Source organism: Mauremys reevesii, linkage group 1 (genome assembly GCF_016161935.1).
Source record: "Mauremys reevesii isolate NIE-2019 linkage group 1, ASM1616193v1, whole genome shotgun sequence".
Lineage (NCBI taxonomy): Eukaryota > Metazoa > Chordata > Testudines > Geoemydidae > Mauremys > Mauremys reevesii.
Window position 1 is genome coordinate 129022036 of NC_052623.1, and position 22169 is coordinate 129044204.

Below are 22169 nucleotides of genomic sequence, written 5' to 3' on the forward strand. Positions count from 1 at the left end.
TCACATGTAGTCTGTGCAATCTGGTTGCTTGTTTTGGATTGTCTCTCCTCTAACTATTGAGTCACTGGTTAGAAATCTGACAAGATGTCACTAGTTACTGCTTAGCATCCAAAAAGTGAACATGGAAATAGCTCATGCCCATGAGAAGAATAGTATAGCTTGCTGGGTATGCTGTACAGGAAGTTTCTCTCCTACGGTGAGTTAGTCCAGGTGCAGCAGCACCACACCCGACTCTGCTGGTGTCTCATGAAGGCAAGGTTGAAAAACAGGGTGTCTTGGCTCTGGGGAAGGAGGTGGGTTGGGAGAATGTTGGTTCTCATGTTCCTATCTCCTCATTGGTTGGTTGCCTTCCCTTCTCATTAGCTGCGGGCCTGAGTTGATAGGTTTCTTGGTGAGGAGGATGTATCATGTAGGTATATGACCTATATGTATAATGAATAATATTATTAACAGCTCTGCTATTGGAGCTGGAGGCTTTGGAAGTGGGTGGGTTGTTAAGGACTTCTCTCTCCACTGAGCCATCCATCTTTGAGAGTAATAGTGCAAATAGACTTATCTGATCTGGCCAATTTAAAAAATCTTCAGAGGAAAAATCTGTGGCACTATAGTTACGACGTTTGCTGCTGTTAGTGTTTGGAGAAGCAGCAGGTGAACTGTAAATAGGACCATGATGAGGCTGAGAATGACTCTTTTTTTGGGCCTGGGTTTTCTTCTGGTCCATGTCAAAGGTAAGTGATCTTATATCTGGGACTTAGTTTCTGGGGTGAGATAGAGTTAGAAAAGCAATAAAACTTGTGTAATGTTAGCACTGCTTGGTTATTTAGTAACAATACAAAGAGTTGCTGTTTCTTTTCTTTTGTTATTGTACTTTTTAAAAGTATTTGTCAGATTGACCCAGAGTGTTCAGGTAGGCGCTTGTCGTTTTATATATCTAAAGAAATATATAACTCTTTGGACACACACTTACAATAGGCAGAAGGGAAAAAATGGAGGCGTTGAGAGATAAGGATGCATGAGTTAGAGCTGACAACCTAAACTGGAGATCTTTCTTTTATTCCCTCAAATTATTTAAAACTTGGGGCTTTGACTTAAACCTACTGTTTAAAAACAACATTCTAAGATGAAAACGTACAGGGAAATGTATAAATTACAAAGAGAACATTTGTCAGATAAATACATTTGGACACATGGACATTTTTAATAGCATATTTGCTCATTGATATTTTGAGGCTTATATTGTAAAAGCAGATGCTGTGTTTTCAAGATGGCTGTGCTTTAATGTTGTTGCTGCTTTTTTGACCTCAAGAGCTCTCTGTTCCTAAAAGTATAGGATTCACATTACATATTCATTCCTAATATTAATACACAGCTGAAAACGTTTTGCCCATCTTGGGGAAGAAGAGTCTTATTGTTATTTCTTCAATATTTGCTACATTCAGAAATAAGTTATAACAGAGATAACAGCAATGTAGAGCAACCCGCATCTGCCGGTGCACAGCACCTTTGCAAATTTTGATTCTTGTTATGTTTTGATGAACAATAAGTGTTAATGGGTGTGTTTGAAATCACCGGTTAACCAGCAGTTACCAACAAATAGCAAATCTTTCCAAGCCTAGTTATAATCCCTAGAAAACTGTGCTATGATAGATGGCAACACAGCGTGATCTTTAGTGACTGGAATGATACTCTATTAAAGTGAAGGGATGTGTCGGGGGGAGACCTTATCACAGCTGGGGAAGAGGAAATATCAGGGAGTAGTATTACAAAGCTAAAAGCAGTGATGAGCCACAGTCTCTCTAAGATTGGCATGCAGACTTTCTTGTTCTCAAGTATGATCTTATGCTGGGAGTCGTCTGTTTATGTAATACTGGCATGTGCAAGCTAATTTTCACATGCATGAACACCCTCTGTATTACATGGTGTATTTTAATGTATGGGATAGGCACACAGAGCATTGAACTGGTGTGTATAGAGTGTTTTATAAATAAAAAAGGGAAGGCATGGAGTTCTGTGGCTGGCTCTCTGCTCTAGCCCCAACTGTCCCATTCTGTTTAGCAGGTCTGTTTCTGGGGAAGAGAAAAAGTCTGGACAGAAACACCTCACTTCCACTAGACATACAATTTAGAAGCTCGAGATCTAACATTAGTGTCATTTGCACAGTATAGAAACACCTACTTGCTTCACTTGTGCACCAAATTAGTAGCTGTACTTTGCTGTTCTTTTGGTAGCTTGTACCTAATGATCAGGGTGCTTTCCTTAAATGGCACCTTAGAAAACCAAGGCTGGCTATTTTAAGTCTAGGGCCGCATCTACCGAATTTTATTATCAGCATATTTATCTTGCTGTGCTGAAAGTTCCAAGGGGCCACTCCTCAGATCCAGCCAAGTTGTGTTTGGTGAAGGACCTAGGAAGGATGGCCAATGTGCTTTTATGCCCTTAACCCCGAAGCTGTGGATAGCTGCAGGACAGCTCACCCTTGGTACAGCCTCAGGGCTGGTCTGAATTGCACCTGGCTGCTCGGGCTCCCAAAGATTGCTGGAGCACAGCAGCCCGTTGGCCATGCTCCTGGGTACATTCCCACGCAAGCTGTACAGTATGTCATATGGGAATCCCCAGCTGGCTGGTTAGCCCAGCTTCATGGGCTTTTTCCACCACCCACTGAGAGGCACAAGGCCGCCCTATTAGACCTGAGGATCAGGCTCCAGTATGGTTAAGAAACCAACACACTGGCTGACACTTATTTTTGTTGTTGTTTGGTTTTATTTATCATTTTTAAAAGACAGTTGATTTTAAGAGCGCTTTACTCTCCACGGCCAGCAGTATCACTAGTCTAAGAAATCACATAGAAAGAAACATCATGCAAAGACAATAGACGGTCAATGAAACATCTATTAATGCAACAGCAGAACCGAAACCTGGGTAAATGAGCCTGATCTAAAAGGGAGCCACGCTGGTAAATGAGAGATTTGGAAGATTCAAATGTGCTCACCTCACCAATAAAGGCGGGGAGAGCGCATTGAGCCTTGTGATTGGGTGAACCCAAGGGGATGGAAGGCTGACTAAACCAATTGGTGGGGGGCTAAGAGGAGGACAGTTCTGTCTGAAGGAATGAGGATGATCTCCTGACTGTCTCCCTACCTGTGGGAGTTGTCTATTTTGTCCTGAAAGGGGTTTGCCAAACTACACTGAGAGAAAGCACAGGACTTAGAAACACCAAGGAAGGCCAAGACCACAATAGGTTTCAAAAAAGAACTATATAAATTCATGGAGGATAGGTCCATCAATGGCTATTAGCCAGGATGGGCTGGAATGGTGTCCCTAGCCTCTGTTTTCCAGAAGCTGGGAATGAGCGACAGGGGATGGTTCACTTGATGATTATTTGTTCTGGTCATTCCCTCTGGGGCACCTGGCACTAGCCACTATCGGAAGACAGGATACTGGGCTAGATGGACCCTTGGTCTGACCCAGTAGGGCCATTCTTATGTTCTTAAGGAGGTCCTCTACATCGTGGGGACTTTTTCCACTGTGGGTAACACCTACTGCTACCTCAGCAAGGTTAGCAGCCTGGGCAAACGGTGCCCTGACCACTTTACTGCACTCAAGCAGCTTCAGGCATGCAACACCTCATCAAGGTAGTTGGTTCCTCCATATTACGGAGCCCACTTGTGTAGAATAAACTGAACTTGTGAATCCAGGGAAATCCACCCTGGGAGTAGTGTTACTTGCAGATTGTATGGTGTGTTTCTGATGTACCTAATCCAAATCCATCTTCCCCTTTATATGCTTCTTCTATATTTCACCTTGTAAATAAAGTGTACCTCCGTCCATTATGGAGGTGTTAGAAGAGTATATGTGTGAGCTATCAGGCTAGTTATAGGGATAAGTACCAGGTCAGTGACGGTCAAAACCACATACGGAGGTAGGGTAGGGTTCCTGACTATAGTAAGCAGTCAGGTGGAGACACCATCAGTTAGCAGCTAGGAACACAGATGGTTGAAACCATAGGTGCTGACTCCTTGTGTGCTCCAGGGCTGGAGCACGCACAGAAAAAAAAAGGTGGGTGCCCACTGGCAGCCCGTCTATCAGTGCCTCCCCCATCCCCCAGCACCTCCTGCCCACCGACAGTCCATCGATCACTGCCTCCCCCACCCCTTCCAGCGTCTCCTGCCTGCCACGGATCAGAAGTTCCACAGCGTGCAGGAGGTGCTGGGGCGGGGGATGCAAGGTGTGAGGGGAGGGTGCTTAGGGGGAGGGGGCGGACCAGGGCAGGAAGAGGCAGTGTGGAGCCTTGGGGGAATGGGTGGAGGAGAGGAGCACCCCCCCAGCACATTAGAAAGTCAGCACCTATGGTTGAAACCCACTGCGGCCAAAGCAGAAGGACACTGGGTGAGGGCTTCTGTTAATGATTAGCTTCCTGCAGTGGTGACCCATAAAACCTCCTTACATTAAGAAAACATTAAATTAATTCCGTGGCATGTATATGCTATTCGGGGGTAGAGGGAGAGCATTTATTGTTATCCAATACACTGTGTTTCCATCTTGGCTAATTTGAAGGTCAGGAAGGTTTTGTAGACTCAAAGCCAACAGGATCTTCAGGCACCTGATGGTAATTGCATGAGCAATTTGTTAGTACAAAATAACAGACCTCTTTGTAATTTGAGAAAATGTTACATAGTTCCACAAATAAATAGTTTCACTGGAGTAAAAATAACAATAATAAAAGCAAATTACACTTCTGTTTTATCAAACTCCTCTCTGAGGTGTCAATTCTGGGATGGGAGGTCCTCTGTGCTAAGCAGAAAACAAGTAGTCATCAGTGGGGATCTACGTAGGTCTTAAGGGTCCTTATGTAATATGTAAATCTTAGTCTATGGGATTTTCTACTTTCTATTTTCACCAGGGAAAGCTAATACACATCCATCCTGATGGAAACAAAAGTATAACTATTTTCAAGAAAAAAATAAACCTTAAAAGCAGCTAACAGACATCTCTTGTCTCTCCCTGCCATCTTGTCACAAGATGGTCGGAGCGAGAGACAACTGACATATCTTTTGTATAGACAATATGGGACTGAATTCCTCATCCAACAATTCTTTTAACAGTTTTGGTAAAGTGAGAAGAGGATTGCCTCTGTCTGCACTCTCGCTTAAGTCTATTACTTGGAGACTGGCAGACCAAGACTTATTTTTCAGGGTCTCCAGCCTGTGACATGATTGCGCACTAGTTTATGACATCTGATCCAAAGCTGAGTGCGGTCAGTAGAAGCCTTTCCATTGACATTGTTCAGGTTTGGATCAGGTTCTGTAATCAGTAATACTTTTGCAATTATTTAATTCCAGGTTAATTTGATCTTCTTTGTTAACAATGACAGATTACTTCCTACTATCTTTTCTAGGGAAGGCTCAAGTTGACTGAATCTTGGCGGGAGGGAAGTGGGGGAGCAGATGGATGGGACACACTAACTTCTGATCCATATTTCTCATGAGTTGATTCCAGGCATTGAATGTAATATCTTTCTCTCCAGGTGCAAAAAACAAAACAAAACATACCAATGAACCTGCCTGGGTTGGGAGCTATGAAGCTCCAGAGAGAAAAATATCCTCAGAGTAACACATTGCCACCATCTCCTCTGATGTTATACGGCATACTGTCACTGCTGTCTCGACTTCTCAAACAATGTATGTGTCAGTGGAGGTATAATGCCACAGAAGGAAAACAGTAAAATGCTTGCAAAGGATAAAATAGTCAAAGTGAAGGCTGGGGGTAGGCACTAGTGACTACATGCACTCTAAGGGCAGTCCTTCTGTATGTCTCACCCCCATGCCAGCAGCCAGGGGTGAGGTAGGGTCTGAGTTAATGACTGTTATGATTGTTGTTGAACTTAACATCACCAGAGCCCAGGGTACTCCAGCTCGACCACCTCAGAGAGCTGCCCTACCTAGACAGCCAGGGATTCCGCCCTGGAGGGGAAACCCCAAGGTTTGTGAAGCTGGCAAAGCCGATTCTAAACCTCTTCAGGATGCCCCTTATGTCTGGGTTCGGAATAAAGAAGTTTAGAATCAGCTCTGTGTCCCATTTGTGCCATGCTAAGTAAAATGCAGAGAAAGCTGTGCACAATTTATTTTAATGTTAATCAGGACTCAAGTCATCATGCTGAAAACGTACATCCAGGGTAAGTGAAGAGTTTTCAGTATTGTTGCAATCTCCACTTCCTTTTTGCTTGGTGGTATTGTCCCTGGGCCCAAACAGTTAGCTAGTATTCAAGGCCTTGCCAGACTGTTTCTGTTAGGAGAAACTGATGATAGAGTCCAGTATTTCATTGGTAAATAATCTTGTTCATTTACAAAAAATGTACACAAAGTCCTTTCTCAACACAGTAGGAACAAACAGGAGGCAGTTTCCTTGTTCAGAAATCCAAGCCTGCTTCCCAGCCAGTCCTGTGCTTCAAGGAGCTCTGTTCTGTGCCTTCTCCGGGCCATGCTACAGCACTTCTCAGGCTTTCTGCGGGATTTCTGGTCCTGTCCACACTGGGCACACACACACAGTTCCACCAATCAGTGCCTTAGCCTGTGTGTTTGCAGTTAGTGCCAGGGAAACCCCTCTTATTTTCCCTGAGTTAGTTCTTGTTCATGTCTTCCCATGCAGTGCTGGCTGATGTCTTCTATTGTTTCATCTATCTTACTCCATAAAAGTGTTTAATTGCTTCATCCATTTAGCGTGAATGAAAGATGGCTAGCACACCCATCAGATTCAGCGAGGTGTGTAGTTGCCCATTGATCAAAGACACACTTGCTGGCAGCCACTAGTACCCTCCAGCACAACAGTAGCATTGTTTCATAGATCCCATTTTCTCAGGCCTGATCTACATCTAAAAGTTATGTCGACCTAGCTATACTGGTCAGGGATATGAAATATTCACACCCCTGCGAGACATAGTTAAGCTGACCTAAAGCCTAGTATAGATACTTCTAGGTTGACAGAAGAATGCTTCCATCAACTTAGCTGCTTCCTCTCAAAGGGGTGGATTTACTTTACTACTGCAATGGGGAAAAAATCCTTATTGCTATAGTAAGTGTTTACACTACAGCAGTGCAGCTGCAGCTGTAGTGTTGGTAGTGTAGATGTAGCTTCAGTAGCATGAAATAGAGAAGACATAAGCCTTGATTCTCTGCTGGCATGCTCCTTGTGTAGTAATTTACTCCAGCAGACAGTGAGCACTGGTCTACACTGAAAATTTACATCAGCGTAGCTATGTCTTTCTGGGGTATGAAAAATCCACACACCTGAGAAACGTAGCTAGGCTGATCTAACCACCGGTGTAGACAGTGCTAGGTCGACGGAAGAATTCTTTTATCGACCTAGCTACAACCTGTCAGGAAGGTGATTACCTACAGCGATGAGAGAACCCCTCCCTACCCATCTGTGCTGCTGTAGCGTTTGAAGTGTAGACATAGCCTGAGTGTAAAACGCCACCGTTGTGCATTCTGATTTGGTAGCGTTATATACCCACTTTGGACAGATATAAATGACTACACACAGATAAGCTATTCCTTACCTTTATGCCATCAAAAGGCCAAAACTGAAGTTGCACCATAGAACTTTATCCAGAGAATATAAAGAAAAGCTCTCGCTTTGTACACCGTTAAAAGAGCTATCGCTGAAATTGTATTTACTTACTGCTGGATCAAAATGATCTCTTTGCAACAGTGCTGAACTTACTTGAAGTTGTGGTATAAGTTTGGCTTGGCATTAGCTGAAGAGCAATATTACTCAAATCTATCTTATCTATGCCACAGCCAAAAATAATGTATATATTTTACTGTAGATGTCTTTGGTGCATAGGCTATATTTAAAACATATTAGTTCTTGTCTCACTCTTCTGTTTTCTTCAGCCACAGACAGGATAAAGTAATATTTGCTCAGAGACCAGAGCTGCTTTAGTAGTAATATACCAATACCGTTATTTGGCATATCCAGTTGGTTAGTGATTCTTTCAAGGCAAATTATGGTGGCAATTACTATTTCTTCACACCCTCACTAAAAGCACATGCATAAAAATGCGTGTTGATGGCAGTTTCTTATCTTAAGGCTTGGTACAAAGCATACCACACAGACACAGGATATGGCTGTCCTCTCTCCTGTCCTCTTAGGCTCTCTTATTTGGTAGTTTTCACTTGTTTTTTTATTTTAAGTAATATTTTTCATCCAAAACACTAGCAAAAGTACAGTAGTTCAAACTGATGCATTTTTAATAGGTGTGTCAGTGCTCTGCTCTTGACGGCAAAGAACAGATCTTAATTAATGTTTCCAAGGCACACTAATTTCCAGTGCTATGTGAATGAATTTTGATAATAATCTGCAATATTGGGGAGGAGCACAACATAATTTAGTTACAATAGCTTCACTAGGTAATATAAAACATAGTAGTTTTACATCAAAAAAATCACATTGACATTCTTCTCAAACTGTCCACTCTAAGACGCCAATTCAGCAATCACTTATGTACATGCATAACTTCACTTATATGAGTAGTGTTATTTAAATGAATAGAATAACTCACATGAATAAAATTGTGCAGTATATAAGTTTTTGCTTGCTCAGGACCTAAATACATATTTCCCTCAAGGTATAACTATCTCTAGAAGTTCATTTCAGAGATAAAGCATTTTTAAAAAGTCCTTATCTGTCCTTTGAAAGAAGCAGCTTAACCAATATTTTCCTTCACATTTCAGTCTGTCTCCATCCTCACCACAAGTCACTCTTTCTTCCTGGATCTTTGCCAGTTTCATAGCATTTTATGTTTGTGTAACTATTAGCTTCCAAGGCAGGAACAAAATATTGCAGCCACATGATATGCTTAGGAAATCCTTTTTTAAATATTTGCTAGTTCTGCTGCTTTTCCCTAGGGGGGAATAACAAGATTTTATCTCCCTCATACAGACTATCAATTGCCTTTTTCTGCTTATCTGTAAATCTTAACCCAGTCTTGGAGTAAGTGGTCTCAAGTTAGCGTTTTTTTTTTTTAAATCCAAATACAAATATTTTACTGCATTAACTCAGAGTGACTAGAGTTATCTACCATAGCTTAAAACATATCATTTTGATTTTCTCTCTCTGTTTATATTTAATTTTTAAAACAATTACACACTAATTGTTTATATTTAATTTTTAAATAACTGAGATGTTTGTTTCTTGTAGCCATCAGTCCTGTAACCTGAGGCACTCAGGCAAACCTTTATGTCTGCACAGAGTCCCATTGGAGAGTATGATCACTGAGGCTTTGCCTGGGGAGATACATCTGCTCCTTTGGATCCAAAGGCAGGATCAAGGCCTAAATCTAGAGATGGAAAGGAATAGCTAGTAATTGGGCCCATGCCTAAGACAACTCTATAAAGTTCAAAATTATTTTGGTGTAAAAATTATTGTTGCTTCCTATGACAGTGAACAGGTTTGGTTCTCAATATACAAAGGGTTAACTCTAGCTTCACCTTCACCTTGCTAAAGTGTCCCCTCCTCCCCACGGGCAGCTGAAGGAGACAGAAGGAAGAGAATGCTTGTGAGAACATAGGGCTCCTAGCCCAGATACCCCCAAAGTTAGGGAATCTTTTATGTTGGTTTGCTTAAGGTAACTTAGTTTGATTATACTGACAGAAATAGGCTCCCGCTCGTTCTGCTGCTGTATGTCTGCTGAGTCATCCTGCCAGCTTACACTCACTGGAAATGGATGGATCACAAAAGTGATATGTGTATACTTTTTTCTTTCTTTTTTTTTAAAAAGGTCACATTGTTGTGATTAGAATGACTACAGTGATAGTAATTCTGAGCTGACTTTAAAATCTGCCAACCCCACATAAAATTAGCCCACAAAAAAAAGCATAACTGGAAGCCAGTTTGCCTCCTCTTAGACATCTATGTTACTGTAAAAATTCCCAGTGACAGCTGTGATTCACTGACTGAAGGAGTGTTGCTGTAAAATGGTCTAAAACAGCTTTTCAGCAGAGTACAGAGGCACTTGGAAAGCCACATTGTCAGAGTGTTTGCCATTTCCATTTCTAAGCAGTAGGGCCATAGCCATGGGTGGGCCTGGTGGGCTGTGGCCCACCCACTTAGCATCCAGGCCCACCCACATCTAAGTAGGGTATAGAACTGCCACAGCGGCCCCAGAGCACCACTACAGCACCCAAAATCCAGAATGAAGCTACGCATATGTCCTTCAGAAAGCCACTCTCCAGCAGCTCTGCCTTGCCATTTTCTGAGCCGCCACATGCACGTGCACAGATTGGCAGGTGAAGCCCTGCGTCTGGGTGCACCAGTGTTAGGAAGAGGGTGTGGGTCAGGGGAGAAGCTGAGCTAGCAGGTGCTTGGGAGCTGCCTGTTGGCCAGCAGTGCTCTCTGCATGGCTCATCCCCTGCATAGCCGAAGGCAGCGGCAAGGCCAGTCTCTCTGCAGTGCTCCCTGGAGAGGATGCACTTTGCTGGGCAATTCAGTAGAGTCCGGGCCAAGTTTCACACCCAGGCAAGCCCCTGTTCATGCCTCTGTAGTGCAGCCAGAGCCGACCCCATACAGGAGATGCGAGCCCCCAGGTGAAGGGCAGCAGCCCATATCCTGCAACAAGGCAACGGGTCCTTCTCTTCCTGCACTGCAGAGACAAGGCACATCTGAGCAGATCAGCCCTTCCCACCCAAGGCAGGCTGCACAGCCAGCCAGCATGGCCAGTGGATAGCACAGTCTGTCATTGCCCGTCCACCCAAAAATCGGGGCCCACCCACATTTCCACTCCTATCTACACCACTGCTAAGCAGCTAAAAAAACCCAACAATTGAGTAAAGTAGATCTGTGCCCAGAATGATTCAATAAACAGTGTGTGCGCAAAGGTAGTGTAGACCCATTAGCTTTAGAAATCTCTTCTTTATTAGCATGTTAGCCTAAAATGAAGACTACTACCTGCCTGAGCACAGGGGCTCAACTTGATGACTTCTCAAGGTTCCTTAAAGACCCACATTTCTATGAAATTATGATTCTCTGATCTTTATTCAAGCAGCCAACCGTACAGTCAAAGTTGGTGGATCTTTTGGACACAAGGTAAATTAAATTGGGTAACTAAATTAAACGTCTGGTAAAAATATTATGCTCTACATAAGGCCAAATTTGCAAATAATGGATATGAGCAAAAGTTTGTATGCATTTTCTGGTCACCTGACTTAGGTACACAAATCTCTAGTGTGCTTGCACTTCAGGTTCTTTGTGCATGAACAACCATAACCATAACCATAACCAATACACATTGGTGGATTTGCATATCTAAAGTGGGTGCTATTTGAATATTTTGGTCTAATTTATTTTCATTATATGACTATTAGTCAGTGGCTGAGTTTGTTTAAGTCAGTCTGAGTCTTTGGAACAGTTCAGTCTGCAAGTCTGAACAAGGATCACTGTGAGGAATATAGTTAAATAGGTGCAATGTCAAAGTCAGAGGGGAAAAATCAGTAGAGACTTTCACAACAAAAATATGTATGGAAGCTTTTAAGAAAAATCACAGCAATTTCTAGGACAGAGCAAGCATACTAAGCACAAATCTATACCATTAGTCTTTCATAACTGAAGCCAGTGGGCTTAGTGGAGCTGTCTGGATATTACTGAAGGTAGAATTTGGACCTAATTTCTCAGTTGCCTACCTAGAAGATTCATATCTGCAAGTATAAAATGTAGTATAAAACAGGATTTGGCAGGAGTTGTGTGGACTGCAGTAGGGATTTAGGCACCTAAACCCAAGATTTAGGCACCTAAATACCTTTGTGGGTTGAGGCTTTTCAGCTTCTCTCAGAGACAATAAAAACTAGGTATCGGAACAGAATGTTTATATAGGCAAAAACCCTAAAGACAATCCAGCTTAGGTTTATGTTTTGCTGCTACTTCTGTTAAAGTTTACAATAAAAAAAAACTCCAGGAAGGGGACGTTTGGACCAGACCCAGTTTCTATATATTGTGTTAGGAGCAAGAAGAGGAGAACGCTACCAGTTTACACTATGCTTAAGTGTGTGTGTATGTATGGGGTAACCCCTGCTTTTATTATGGGTAGTAAAACAAACAGATTCCCCATGCTCTCACACCTCCTTAGGTCTTATTGCTTAGGACTAGAAATCTAAGAACCCACTGATTTCAATCAGGATTAGATCAGTCCTAAAGCAGGGGAGGTAATAGTTGGATGGTGTGTAATGTTCTAAAATATTCAGTCAATTAAATAAGAGAAAATCTTACTCAAATTATGTTAACTGGCTGGTCTGGTTTTGTGACCTACTTTCCCCTTCGTAGTATAGGTTTTCAAAAGCAACATACTGTTGGACAAGGGTAGTCTTGTTTTATAGCCCATTCTTTGGAATTCCAACCATATATTATCATTCCTGTCAGAGTGTGTGGCTATATAATTAAGTCCTCGAAACATGCACTTCAATTAAAGTATACTATAAGAATAAAAATGTTTTAAACGTGTACCTTGTGATCCCTCTCAATTGAGGATCTCAGTATTTTACCAACGTTTATTAAGCCTTCTAAGAACTTTGTGAGTTACAGAAGTGCCACTCTATTATTATAGGCGGCAGTGTTGCCTATTCGTGGCTCTGCCATTGGTTTGTGGGGTGACCTTGGAAAAATTATTTCCCTCCGTGTGCCTCAATTTCTACATCTGTAAAAGGGAGATAATGATACTCCCTTAGTAAAGCATTTGCGGACCTACTGATGAAAAGTGCTATATAAGATCTAGGCATTATTATCCCCTTTATACAGACTGATGAACAGACACAGATCAAGTGACTTGCCTGAGGTCACACACAAAGTCAGTGGCAGAGCTGGGAATAAAAGCCATGACTTTGACTCCCAGAAACTCTTTTTTTTTTTTCACTTTGTGCCAGCTGTTCTTGTGTTTGGTCTCCACAGATATTAAGGAGTGGATGAAGACAAATAGTGCTGCATTCTGCATGAAAGTCAATGCCTGCTTATTTCATACAAAAGCTTTTCAGTTAAAGCAAAAATGCCAGCCACCACAACAAAAAGGAAATCCCAAATCAGTAACAGATCAGTAGACTCAGTTACAAGCTGTTAGGATACAATATTTTAAATCTTTCCCAGCTTTATTTTCCTGCCAAGTCCTCATGTCAGGATGGTGTTTTTTCTCTTGTAACAATTAATCACATCACTAACACCTAAAACAGAGCAGGAAGATGTTTTTCTTTCAGATGCTTCAGGGTGCAGTGGAGACCAAATGAGTGTAGATAACAAACACACTTTGACAGTTGTAAATGCTGCCACATGTCAGAGGAAGAAGTTAAACTGTGCCGATTTAATTTACAAGTGATTTCAAGGCAGATGTGTCAGTAAAACTTTTAACCAGATCTGTAAAGTTGAGCTGTTAAAACACTAATGAATTTATTAAAATCACTTTTCCTGGTTGTGGTATAACATGCCACTGGTGACACCGATTCACCCAGGGTTGTTGGCAGGGGCGATCAAACCTGGGACCTGTGCAGCTTAATGCATGAGCCTCGACTCCAGGAGCAAAAAGACACATCTCATTTAACCAAGCAGGCTCATCAATCATTAGCTGGCCTAGCCACCACTGGGGGGAGACAGAGCGCCACTCTGAGCAAACAGTTTGAAAGAACTGTGCAAAATCATGTTTCTGTTTCTTTGGACACACTGTGGGTTTCTGGCTGCTGTACTTGCCTTCCATAATGAGCAAAGCATGCTCTTCAAAGGAATTTTAACATTTTGATTATGGGCCAGATCCTTCCTGTTCTATTGGAGTGAGTTTCCCCTTTGAATTGAATGGGCTAGTTTGTGTGATCACACAAAGGCCCCCCGGCAGAGCGGGGCTCATGAACAGCTTCCTCTGGCATGTACCCCTTTATTGGACTTTCCACCACCAGGTGCCTGCATCCGATGCCTTGCCAGCAGAGCTCTGGCGGTGATTCACACACATAAAAATGAACACAACACTAACTGAAATAGGTATAAAATGTTCCTACACACAGACAATAATGTGTGGTTTCTTTTGGTAGGTCAAGGTGATTTTGATTTATCCGATGCTCTTGATCATCCAGGTAAGTAAAACTGAAAAAAAAAAAAAGAAAGAAAAAAAAAAAGGTTTTGTTTGCCCTATTGTGTTTCATATTATTGCTACATCTTTAATACGTTTTCCATTTTATGAGAACTGGACCACAACATAAACTAATTTAATTTGAAGGAAATTCATAAAAGTCAATGGGACATGCTGGATTTAGCGCTTTTGATAATTGGGCTATTTTTTAAAATGTGCTTAAATTCAGGTTCTCTTTTAAAAGAATCTTGGCCATAGGACCTTAGCACTTAATTTGTGGTCTCAATGATGCTTATGTTTACTTTATCTAGAATATTTACCAAGCTTTACAGATGCCTCCCTTTGATGTATTGAAAAGTGTTTCAGTTTGTATTGATTTTATGGTCTCACTGTGCCTCATAGGGGAAACAATTACTAAGAAGCCTCCACCGGCTACCAAAAGGCCAATGTTTGGTGAGTAATAAATTTAAATTGGCTAATGGCTCATGACAATGATCTCAGATTTGTAGTTCCTACAAGATTCATCGTGATGTGTGCCGTGTGCAGGATCTGAGATCAAGGTTGTGCGATAACTATCTAGGTATCAAGTATAGGTTAAAAAAAAGTATTAAAGGAACTCTCTTGGACATTTACCAAATAATAAGAGTTCCTTAATGGGTATAATATGGCTTTAGACAGTGACTGGACAACACTGAAATTGTATTGGCTGATAATTTTTGGTAATCTCTTACCTGTCCTGAAATCCCCAAAGAACATACAAATAGACAACTGTAGCTTTTGTGTTTGCTTTACTAAACATTTGTGCAGGGGAAAAGACAAGTCCACAACAAATGACTTTTAAAAAATGTTATTAGTGTTGCAGACTAAAGTCTTACATACGTGGGACTTTAAAATTTGATGGCTCCCCTCTTCTGGCATTCACTTGTTAGCGTGGCTTTTAATAGTTCTAAAACAGGCTATGCCAATGAAGAGAAATGCGCTGTGAATGGTAAAGGAGGACTAGAAAGTTTTAAAGCCATAAACTCTGGAGGAGATTGGATGTGACAAGCTAATTTTAAAAGGGTAAACCTTTTTTTCTCATTCTCTCCGTTTAAAAATACTTTTTATTTGATTATGATATTCCACATACTACACTGAAAGAAAATTAAAGTTCTAAAATGAAGCATTCAGGAATCAGGAAATGGATAAGGTTGCCGTGCAATCTTAATTTAGCTCCCTTGTGACTATGCATTATGGTAGAGTCTTTCACTACACAATCACAGCTTTTCCCCCCTCAGGAATCCTGTCTCATTCAGTGCACAAGTTGGACATTGTTCTATGTATGTGGCAGCTGTTAAATATTTGTATTGTCACTATGTGGTGCATGGCTTCATGTTTTATACATTGCAGTGTCCCAGCCCCCACATTACATGAGGCCAAAAGTCCTTTCTTACCTCTGTCTCTTACACCATACACTGAACAAATAATATAGTGCATGGAGCAGGACTGCTGCCTCATTTACTCATAAAAATCTAGATAGATGTACTCTCCCACTTTCCCTGCTTCATTACACTACATCTTTAGTGAAATGGGTGGGGTTCTGTGTCTATGTCAATGGGGTGGAGTTCTTCTAGATTAAGGAGCCCCTCCTTATGTATCTCTACATATTATTCAGAAGAAGTCACTGTCCGTTTAGAGCTCCGCCTCATTCCATACTCACCCTCAAAGACCATATTTCACACAGACCTGCACACTCTAAATGAAATTCCACTCAACTTTTCTGTGCATGTGTAACTGCAATAGAAGTTGAAAGATTGTCTACTGAATAGAAAATTCCACTCAACTCGCGTGCACATATGTGCAGCACCAATGGAATGTTGGCAGATCGTTAGTACAACAAAAAACAGTCCACAGACATGAAGCATGTTTTAAAATCTTTACAACTTGTCCAAAGCAAAACTGATTTTCACCAGATCCCAGAAAGGCATATGAGCTACTTGGGGACTCTGTCCTCTGATTAAAGGTGTCCCCTCCCCGCCCCCCACACACACTATATTCCTAATCAAAGTAGCTGAACAGTTTTTGCTCAAACATTCTAAAAAAGTGCTCCTGGGCTGAGAACAAATGTTTCCAGTGTTTGACCAAAAGATAAAAGTTATTAAAATCTTGAAATCTTTATTGCTAATAGATGATCATCCAAAACCTCACCCACGTCCTCCTCACAAGCCGCAGCCGGGAAGCTATGGCAATGATGGCGGTAAGAATATTTTTGTGCATTAAATTTATGGATGATATACTTGTGGAGATTATGAAAGGGGGAGACCTGCATCAGGGCCCTAATTGTAACCTGGGTGATCACTAATTCCCACCACCCAACACAGATGTAATGAGGTTGAGCAGTGTCCGCAAAAGAGAAACTAAAACAACTAATTATTCCTCAAAGAAGGCTTTTAATGATTTACGACTATAAAGGCAACATAGACAGAATAAGAAGAGAATAATTAAAGACCATCACTGAATTAGGATTAATATAAATGGCAGGTTACACTGAAGACAGGCACAGTGACATGCAAAGCTACTATCACTTATCAATTACTAGCTCTACCTGAACTGTGCCCATTCCCAGCAAGGCACAAGAACCTACACAGTTATTATATATTGATTAACTATTTACTACTACTATTCCTAAGCAATTTACTATTACTATTAACCAACTTACTTTTACGTCTAAACAATTTACTAGTATAATTAAACTATAGTATCGATACAGACTTAAGATTAACCAGCTCGAGCACAATCAGACTTCTTTGCTTCAAAACCTCACCCTGCATTTTCCCGAGAATTCGTTACCCTTCAGTCGACCGCTTTCCGCAGTGGCCAGGCACAGATAGTCAGTGAAGTGCAAGTCCCTTCGGTTCAGGAGGTGTGTGTGAGCCCGATCAAAGAGAGAGCTCTTGTAGGTCAATACACACACACACACACACACGGACACCTTTGCACCTCTTTATACATTATTTTTTGGCCGTGTTCCAAAGCAGGTCAACCAGTTAAGGTGGCCAAATGTCTTAGTGTGGTATTTTGCAGTTGTTTTGACCTTATGAACTGTGCACTTGTGCCCAGCTTTTTTTTATGTGGCCAGTTGTCCTAATTGTGGTCAATTTGCTAGACTCAAAATTTAAGTCAGCCTAAAGAAGTATCTGGTTGCAGTACGTAGTAACCACAAGTCCACATCTAATTTCATAGAGCTTCCTTTTTTGATTAATCTTAGTCTATAAAGCTTCCTAGCTAGATTTTGCTTATGCTTGGATTTTATTGTGCTCGCTCTTTGCAGCTTCCCGGAAGTTTGTGGCCTAACACTGCTTGACAAGACTTATGCTTACAGAGAAGCCTCCCATTAGGCCTAACACTGATACATTAATCACAATACTCTGATGGTGCACTTATTTATTAACCACTGTAGGGAACTTTTGGTTTGCTATGTGCTTGTTTACTTGTTTGTTTGTTCAACGTTCCAGGTTCACTTTTTGAAAAAGGTTACTGGGTCTTAGTGTCTGTCCAACAAAGTATATCTAGCCTGAACAATTTACAAGCTATTGGACCCTAAAATCATGTTGATAATCATCTTGTTTTCCCTTCCACTTCTGTTGACAAATTTAGCTGCACCTATCCTGGGAATGGATAGGAACCAAAAATTTTCTATTGACATGACTGGAATTCTAGCCTTCAAATAGATTCTAATGGTTGACCTTGAGGTGAAAGACAGAAAGTGGGCTCTAAGCCCAAAAGGTCTGTCTCCACTTAAGGATCCTGGGGGAATGATCCTCTCCTAGGACACCAAGAATAAACAGGCCATGGTAGTGGAAGGGAGGGGGAAAAGATGAAATTTCAGATAATTTTGAATAATGAATAACATGTCAATTTTACAGACAGGTTCAGTGACTTAGATCTCAATGATGGGAAACCTCTACCCCCAAGGCCCGCAGGTACTGTATGCCAATTCTGTGGAATATTTCACAACCTCTCTCATAAAGTCATATCCCACAGCTGTCTGTTTTTGCTTTAGACTTGCATGTAGCTGGTGTAGGGCCAGATTCTCCTACTCTTACACATATTGAGCAATCTCTTGCTCCACAAATAGTGCTAAAAGATGTTGACTGGTCAGTCCTGAAGAGAGAAATCACTTTAAGAACATGCGTAAGCAGGGTGGATTTGATTTAAATCACTAGTCAGGAAGACTTGATTTTATCATGGTTTTCTAGGTAAAAGTGCAGTCTTGTTGGTTGTTATAACCTTAATACATATTCTTCACAACTCAGAGATAGATGTAGGTTTCATTTTTAGAAGGTACACACTATACATTTTTAAACAGGTGATTTATTTTGAAAACTTTTCAGATTAGTTTTACAGCTATATCAGAAAATGAATGATTGTTTGGTTATTTCATTTACCAAAGGTAATTGAAGCAGATATTTATGAAGTCATTGGGAAGTGAAGTATCTCCAATTCAACAGGTTAATCATTAATATTTGGAGGATTTTCTTGCCATGCTTTATTAGGAGGAGAACATCACCAGACAGACATTTAAATTGTTTTATTTAACTAAAACAACAACGTTAAGTATTCTGGATTTTTTTCTTCAACAGCAAACATATAATATTTTAACAAAACAAGCATATGTCCCTCGCTTCTCACATTTATCTCCAGACTTCTTCTCCTTGTCCAGCTCTATTCTGCCCCCAACAATCTTCTATTCATTGAACGTTTTGAAACTTTGCACTCTTAGAGAGAGGTAAGGGATTGACTCTGTGTACACAATTTGCAGAGGGACAATAGAGATGAGGTCTGTTATTTCTCACTGCTATATATTATTTATTTATTTAAAACATTTTTGCTGTTAACAAGCATGTTACCTCTGGAGACACAAATCCACAGTTTGAGAACTGCAAAACTAAGCATCTCTAAACTTCTAGACTGATCACTGAGTCCCATTGAGTAGATAGAAAGATTAACCTAAATAATCTATACAGAAGCCTGTGGAACCCCATAAGATTGGGTGCCTAATCCATGAACTATTGGAACTCATTTACAAAACTTTTCTTAAACATTGCATGAATAGATTGTCTCATACTATAGAATTAGAATTTATAATCCCTATTCCATGATGAGATACCTTTGAGCTATAATGTATCTTAATTAAAACTATCTTTAGATAGGATTTTTTTATAAAATGCTTTTTGAGGAAAAAACCTATTTTAAAAAAATCATTGATTTTTTATCCACCCTGTGCTTAAGTGCTTTGCTAGGTTGGAAAGGGTCTTCTGCACTTTGCAGGATTGGGCCCATAGTCTGATTGAATTCAGTGGCACTACTTACAGATTAAGGGGCTATTCAGAGGGCATAAATGTGGAAGCATGGGGCCTATAGTGAGTCAGCCAATGGCTCCCCGGGTGGTTGTCTGCCAGTGGAGACTAGCCAGAGTGTTGCAGTGCTCTGGCTACTCCCCTGTCTCACACCCCATGCTGGCAGCTGTCTTTTATTTGAAATTTACAACATTTTTTATGAAGGTGGGTAAGCAGTTTCAACCCCATTTTATTGGGTGGGGGTGATTAGTATTATCATTCTGAGGAAATTAAGACAGAGGAGTGAAACGATGTGCCTCCAAAAAGTTAAGGTTGAAGTCAGGATTAGAACCCACATTTCCTTACTCCCACTTCCCAGTTCTTACCAAATATCATTTTGCAGACTGCCTCTGCATGCGATTTGTTGTTGTTTTGCTGTGTGTTAGCTGCGACTTTTCCCCAAAAGTTTTCTTCCAACAATGAAGTTATTTCCTCTTTTCCAGGAGAAAAGGAGAGTAATGTCAATCATGGTGGAAACACTGGTCAGTAAATACATATATACATATTATCTTATAGTATATTTAGGACAGTCTTAGCTGAACCAAAAGAGTTTTAAAACCCATATAAAACATATGTGTAGATAAGTCACTATTTTCTTGTCTGTAGGAATATTATGATTTCTGGTCCTTATATATATATTTAAAAATGTTTTATTTCATGCTGCAAATGAAATTCAAAGTTGTATGAAGACTTTCTCATGTCAAACTGTGTTTGCAATGATTTGCTATTATGGGTCAGTGTCCACTTTATGTACTCTAAAATAAGGATGCTCTTTTGTTACTTCTGAAGAAAAAACATTTTTTCTTCCAATAGATTCTGGAGTAGTTGCTGGAGTTACGTCACCTGTGATTTCTGTGCTTGTGCTGTTAATTGTTGGAACAGTAGCTGGTTACACAGCTTACAAGAAGAAGCAACTCTGTTTTAAAGCTAATGGTAAGATTTACACTAGCTTTTTTGTTCTCATTTTGGAACTGTGGCAGATCTTGATTGAAACAGCACTTTCTTATTTCTTGTAATATAAATTAAAACCATCTTGTACATTCTTTTTGCACATTATATACTTTGGTGGTTGTTTTTGTACCACAGAAAACATTAGCTGAAAATGTGCATAGTGTATGTAGGTGGATGGACATGGAGGGAATAAGTGACCGATATATATCTGTTTCAGTCTCTGAGTTTGGATAATAAAATATAGTGCACCTGTTTTAAAGAATTCATTTTATTCCACTCAAATAGTTGCAAGACCTATAATGTTTCAAGTAGTAATTGCAGCTTCATTGTTCATCTTTAGTTTTTTTATTGCAATTGCACAACCAATATGCTATGTGCTTCCCAGAGTGGAAGACACTATCTCTGTCCTGAAGAGTGCAGGGTCCTGAATATGAACTTACATTTAAAATATTTTTATTCCCAGACACAAACTTAATGAAATTGAAATTAAGGTTGAAAATTCATGGATGTGATAGTCAGTCAGATGCTGCCCGATAAGAACTGCATATGTCATAATGAATTAAATATTTATGTGGGATTTTCAAAGGTGCTTACAGCTGGCCTGACTTGGCTTCCATTGAAGTCAATGGGAGTTTTACTATTGACTTCCGTGAGAGCAGATTTTGCTTTTGAAAATCCCAATCTTAGCATTGTTTTCTAGGTTAGCAAGGGATATTTGTTAACAGATAGCATGCCTACTCTTTCCACAGATTTGAAGTAAACCATTGAAATGATGAAATTCCTAGGTCCCTAGTGTCAGAAAGTGTGATGGTGGGTGGGAGTGGAAGTTGCAGTGTTACAAGGCAGCTGCAACTTTCCCTGCAGCAAAGAGGGTGGGGGGGCTATATAGGAAGGCATGGCAGACCCAAAAGAGGGGTAGGCAGGGCCAGTGCAAGGATGTTTCACGCCCTAGGCAAAACTTCCACCTTGCACCCTCCCCCATCCCCCGCCCTGATGCGCCCCCCCCTGCGGCAGCTCCCCACCCCCACCCTCCACCCTGAGGTGCCCCCCCCCACCCCAGCTTACCCCTGCTCCGCCTCCACCCCGAGCACGCCGTGGCTGCTTCACTTCTCCCACCTCCCAGGCTTGCGGCGCCTAAGCTGACTGGCGCCGCAAGCCTGGGAGGCGGGAGAAGTGAAGCAGCCGCGGCGTGCTCAGGGAGGAGGCGGGGCAGGGGTGAGCTGGGGCAGGGAGTTTCCCTGCGTGCCACCCCCCCTCCCCCACTTGCTGCAGGCGGCCCTCCCTGCACTCCCCTGCCCCAGCTCCCTCCGCCTAAATGCCGGCGGCGACCGGGGCGGCCGAAGATCCGGCCGCTGCGGTCGCTGCCGAAGAAAATGCCACCCCCCAAATCCTAGTGCCCTAGGCGACCGCCTAGGTTGCCTAAATGGTTGCACTGGCCCTGGGGGTAGGAAGGAGCAGTGAGACAGGACAAAGGTTATCTGTCCTTCTGTAGGGGCAGGGAGGAGCAGTATTAAAGGATAGAGATGTATAGATCTGAATAAGCATCCATTCCAGAATATTAAAATTTTCTTTACAATCTTCCATTTTAGGTGGGACAACTGTGTAAGCTGGCAAGAGAGGAACTGCCCAGTGAAAATGAATATTTTCTGCACAACACTGGACTACTTATTGTTAAGATGTACTTAAGTAATATATGAATGGGTAATATAGTACAATCTGATACATATTATACACATGAATGTATATTT

At 41.3% G+C, this 22169-nt stretch overlaps 1 protein-coding gene across 1 annotated transcript; it reads left to right on the plus strand.

The window, feature by feature from the left end:
• The first annotated feature begins 483 nt into the window (after positions 1 to 483).
• On the plus strand, positions 484 to 22083 carry XG (Xg glycoprotein (Xg blood group)). Its single transcript, XM_039501909.1, has 8 exons — positions 484 to 728; positions 14055 to 14096; positions 14495 to 14545; positions 16260 to 16328; positions 17998 to 18054; positions 19914 to 19952; positions 20284 to 20403; positions 22011 to 22083. Exons 1-8 carry the CDS (start codon positions 668 to 670, stop codon positions 22025 to 22027), a joined length of 456 nt encoding a protein of 151 aa, XP_039357843.1. The 5' UTR covers positions 484 to 667; the 3' UTR covers positions 22028 to 22083.
• The last annotated feature ends 86 nt before the right edge of the window (positions 22084 to 22169 follow it).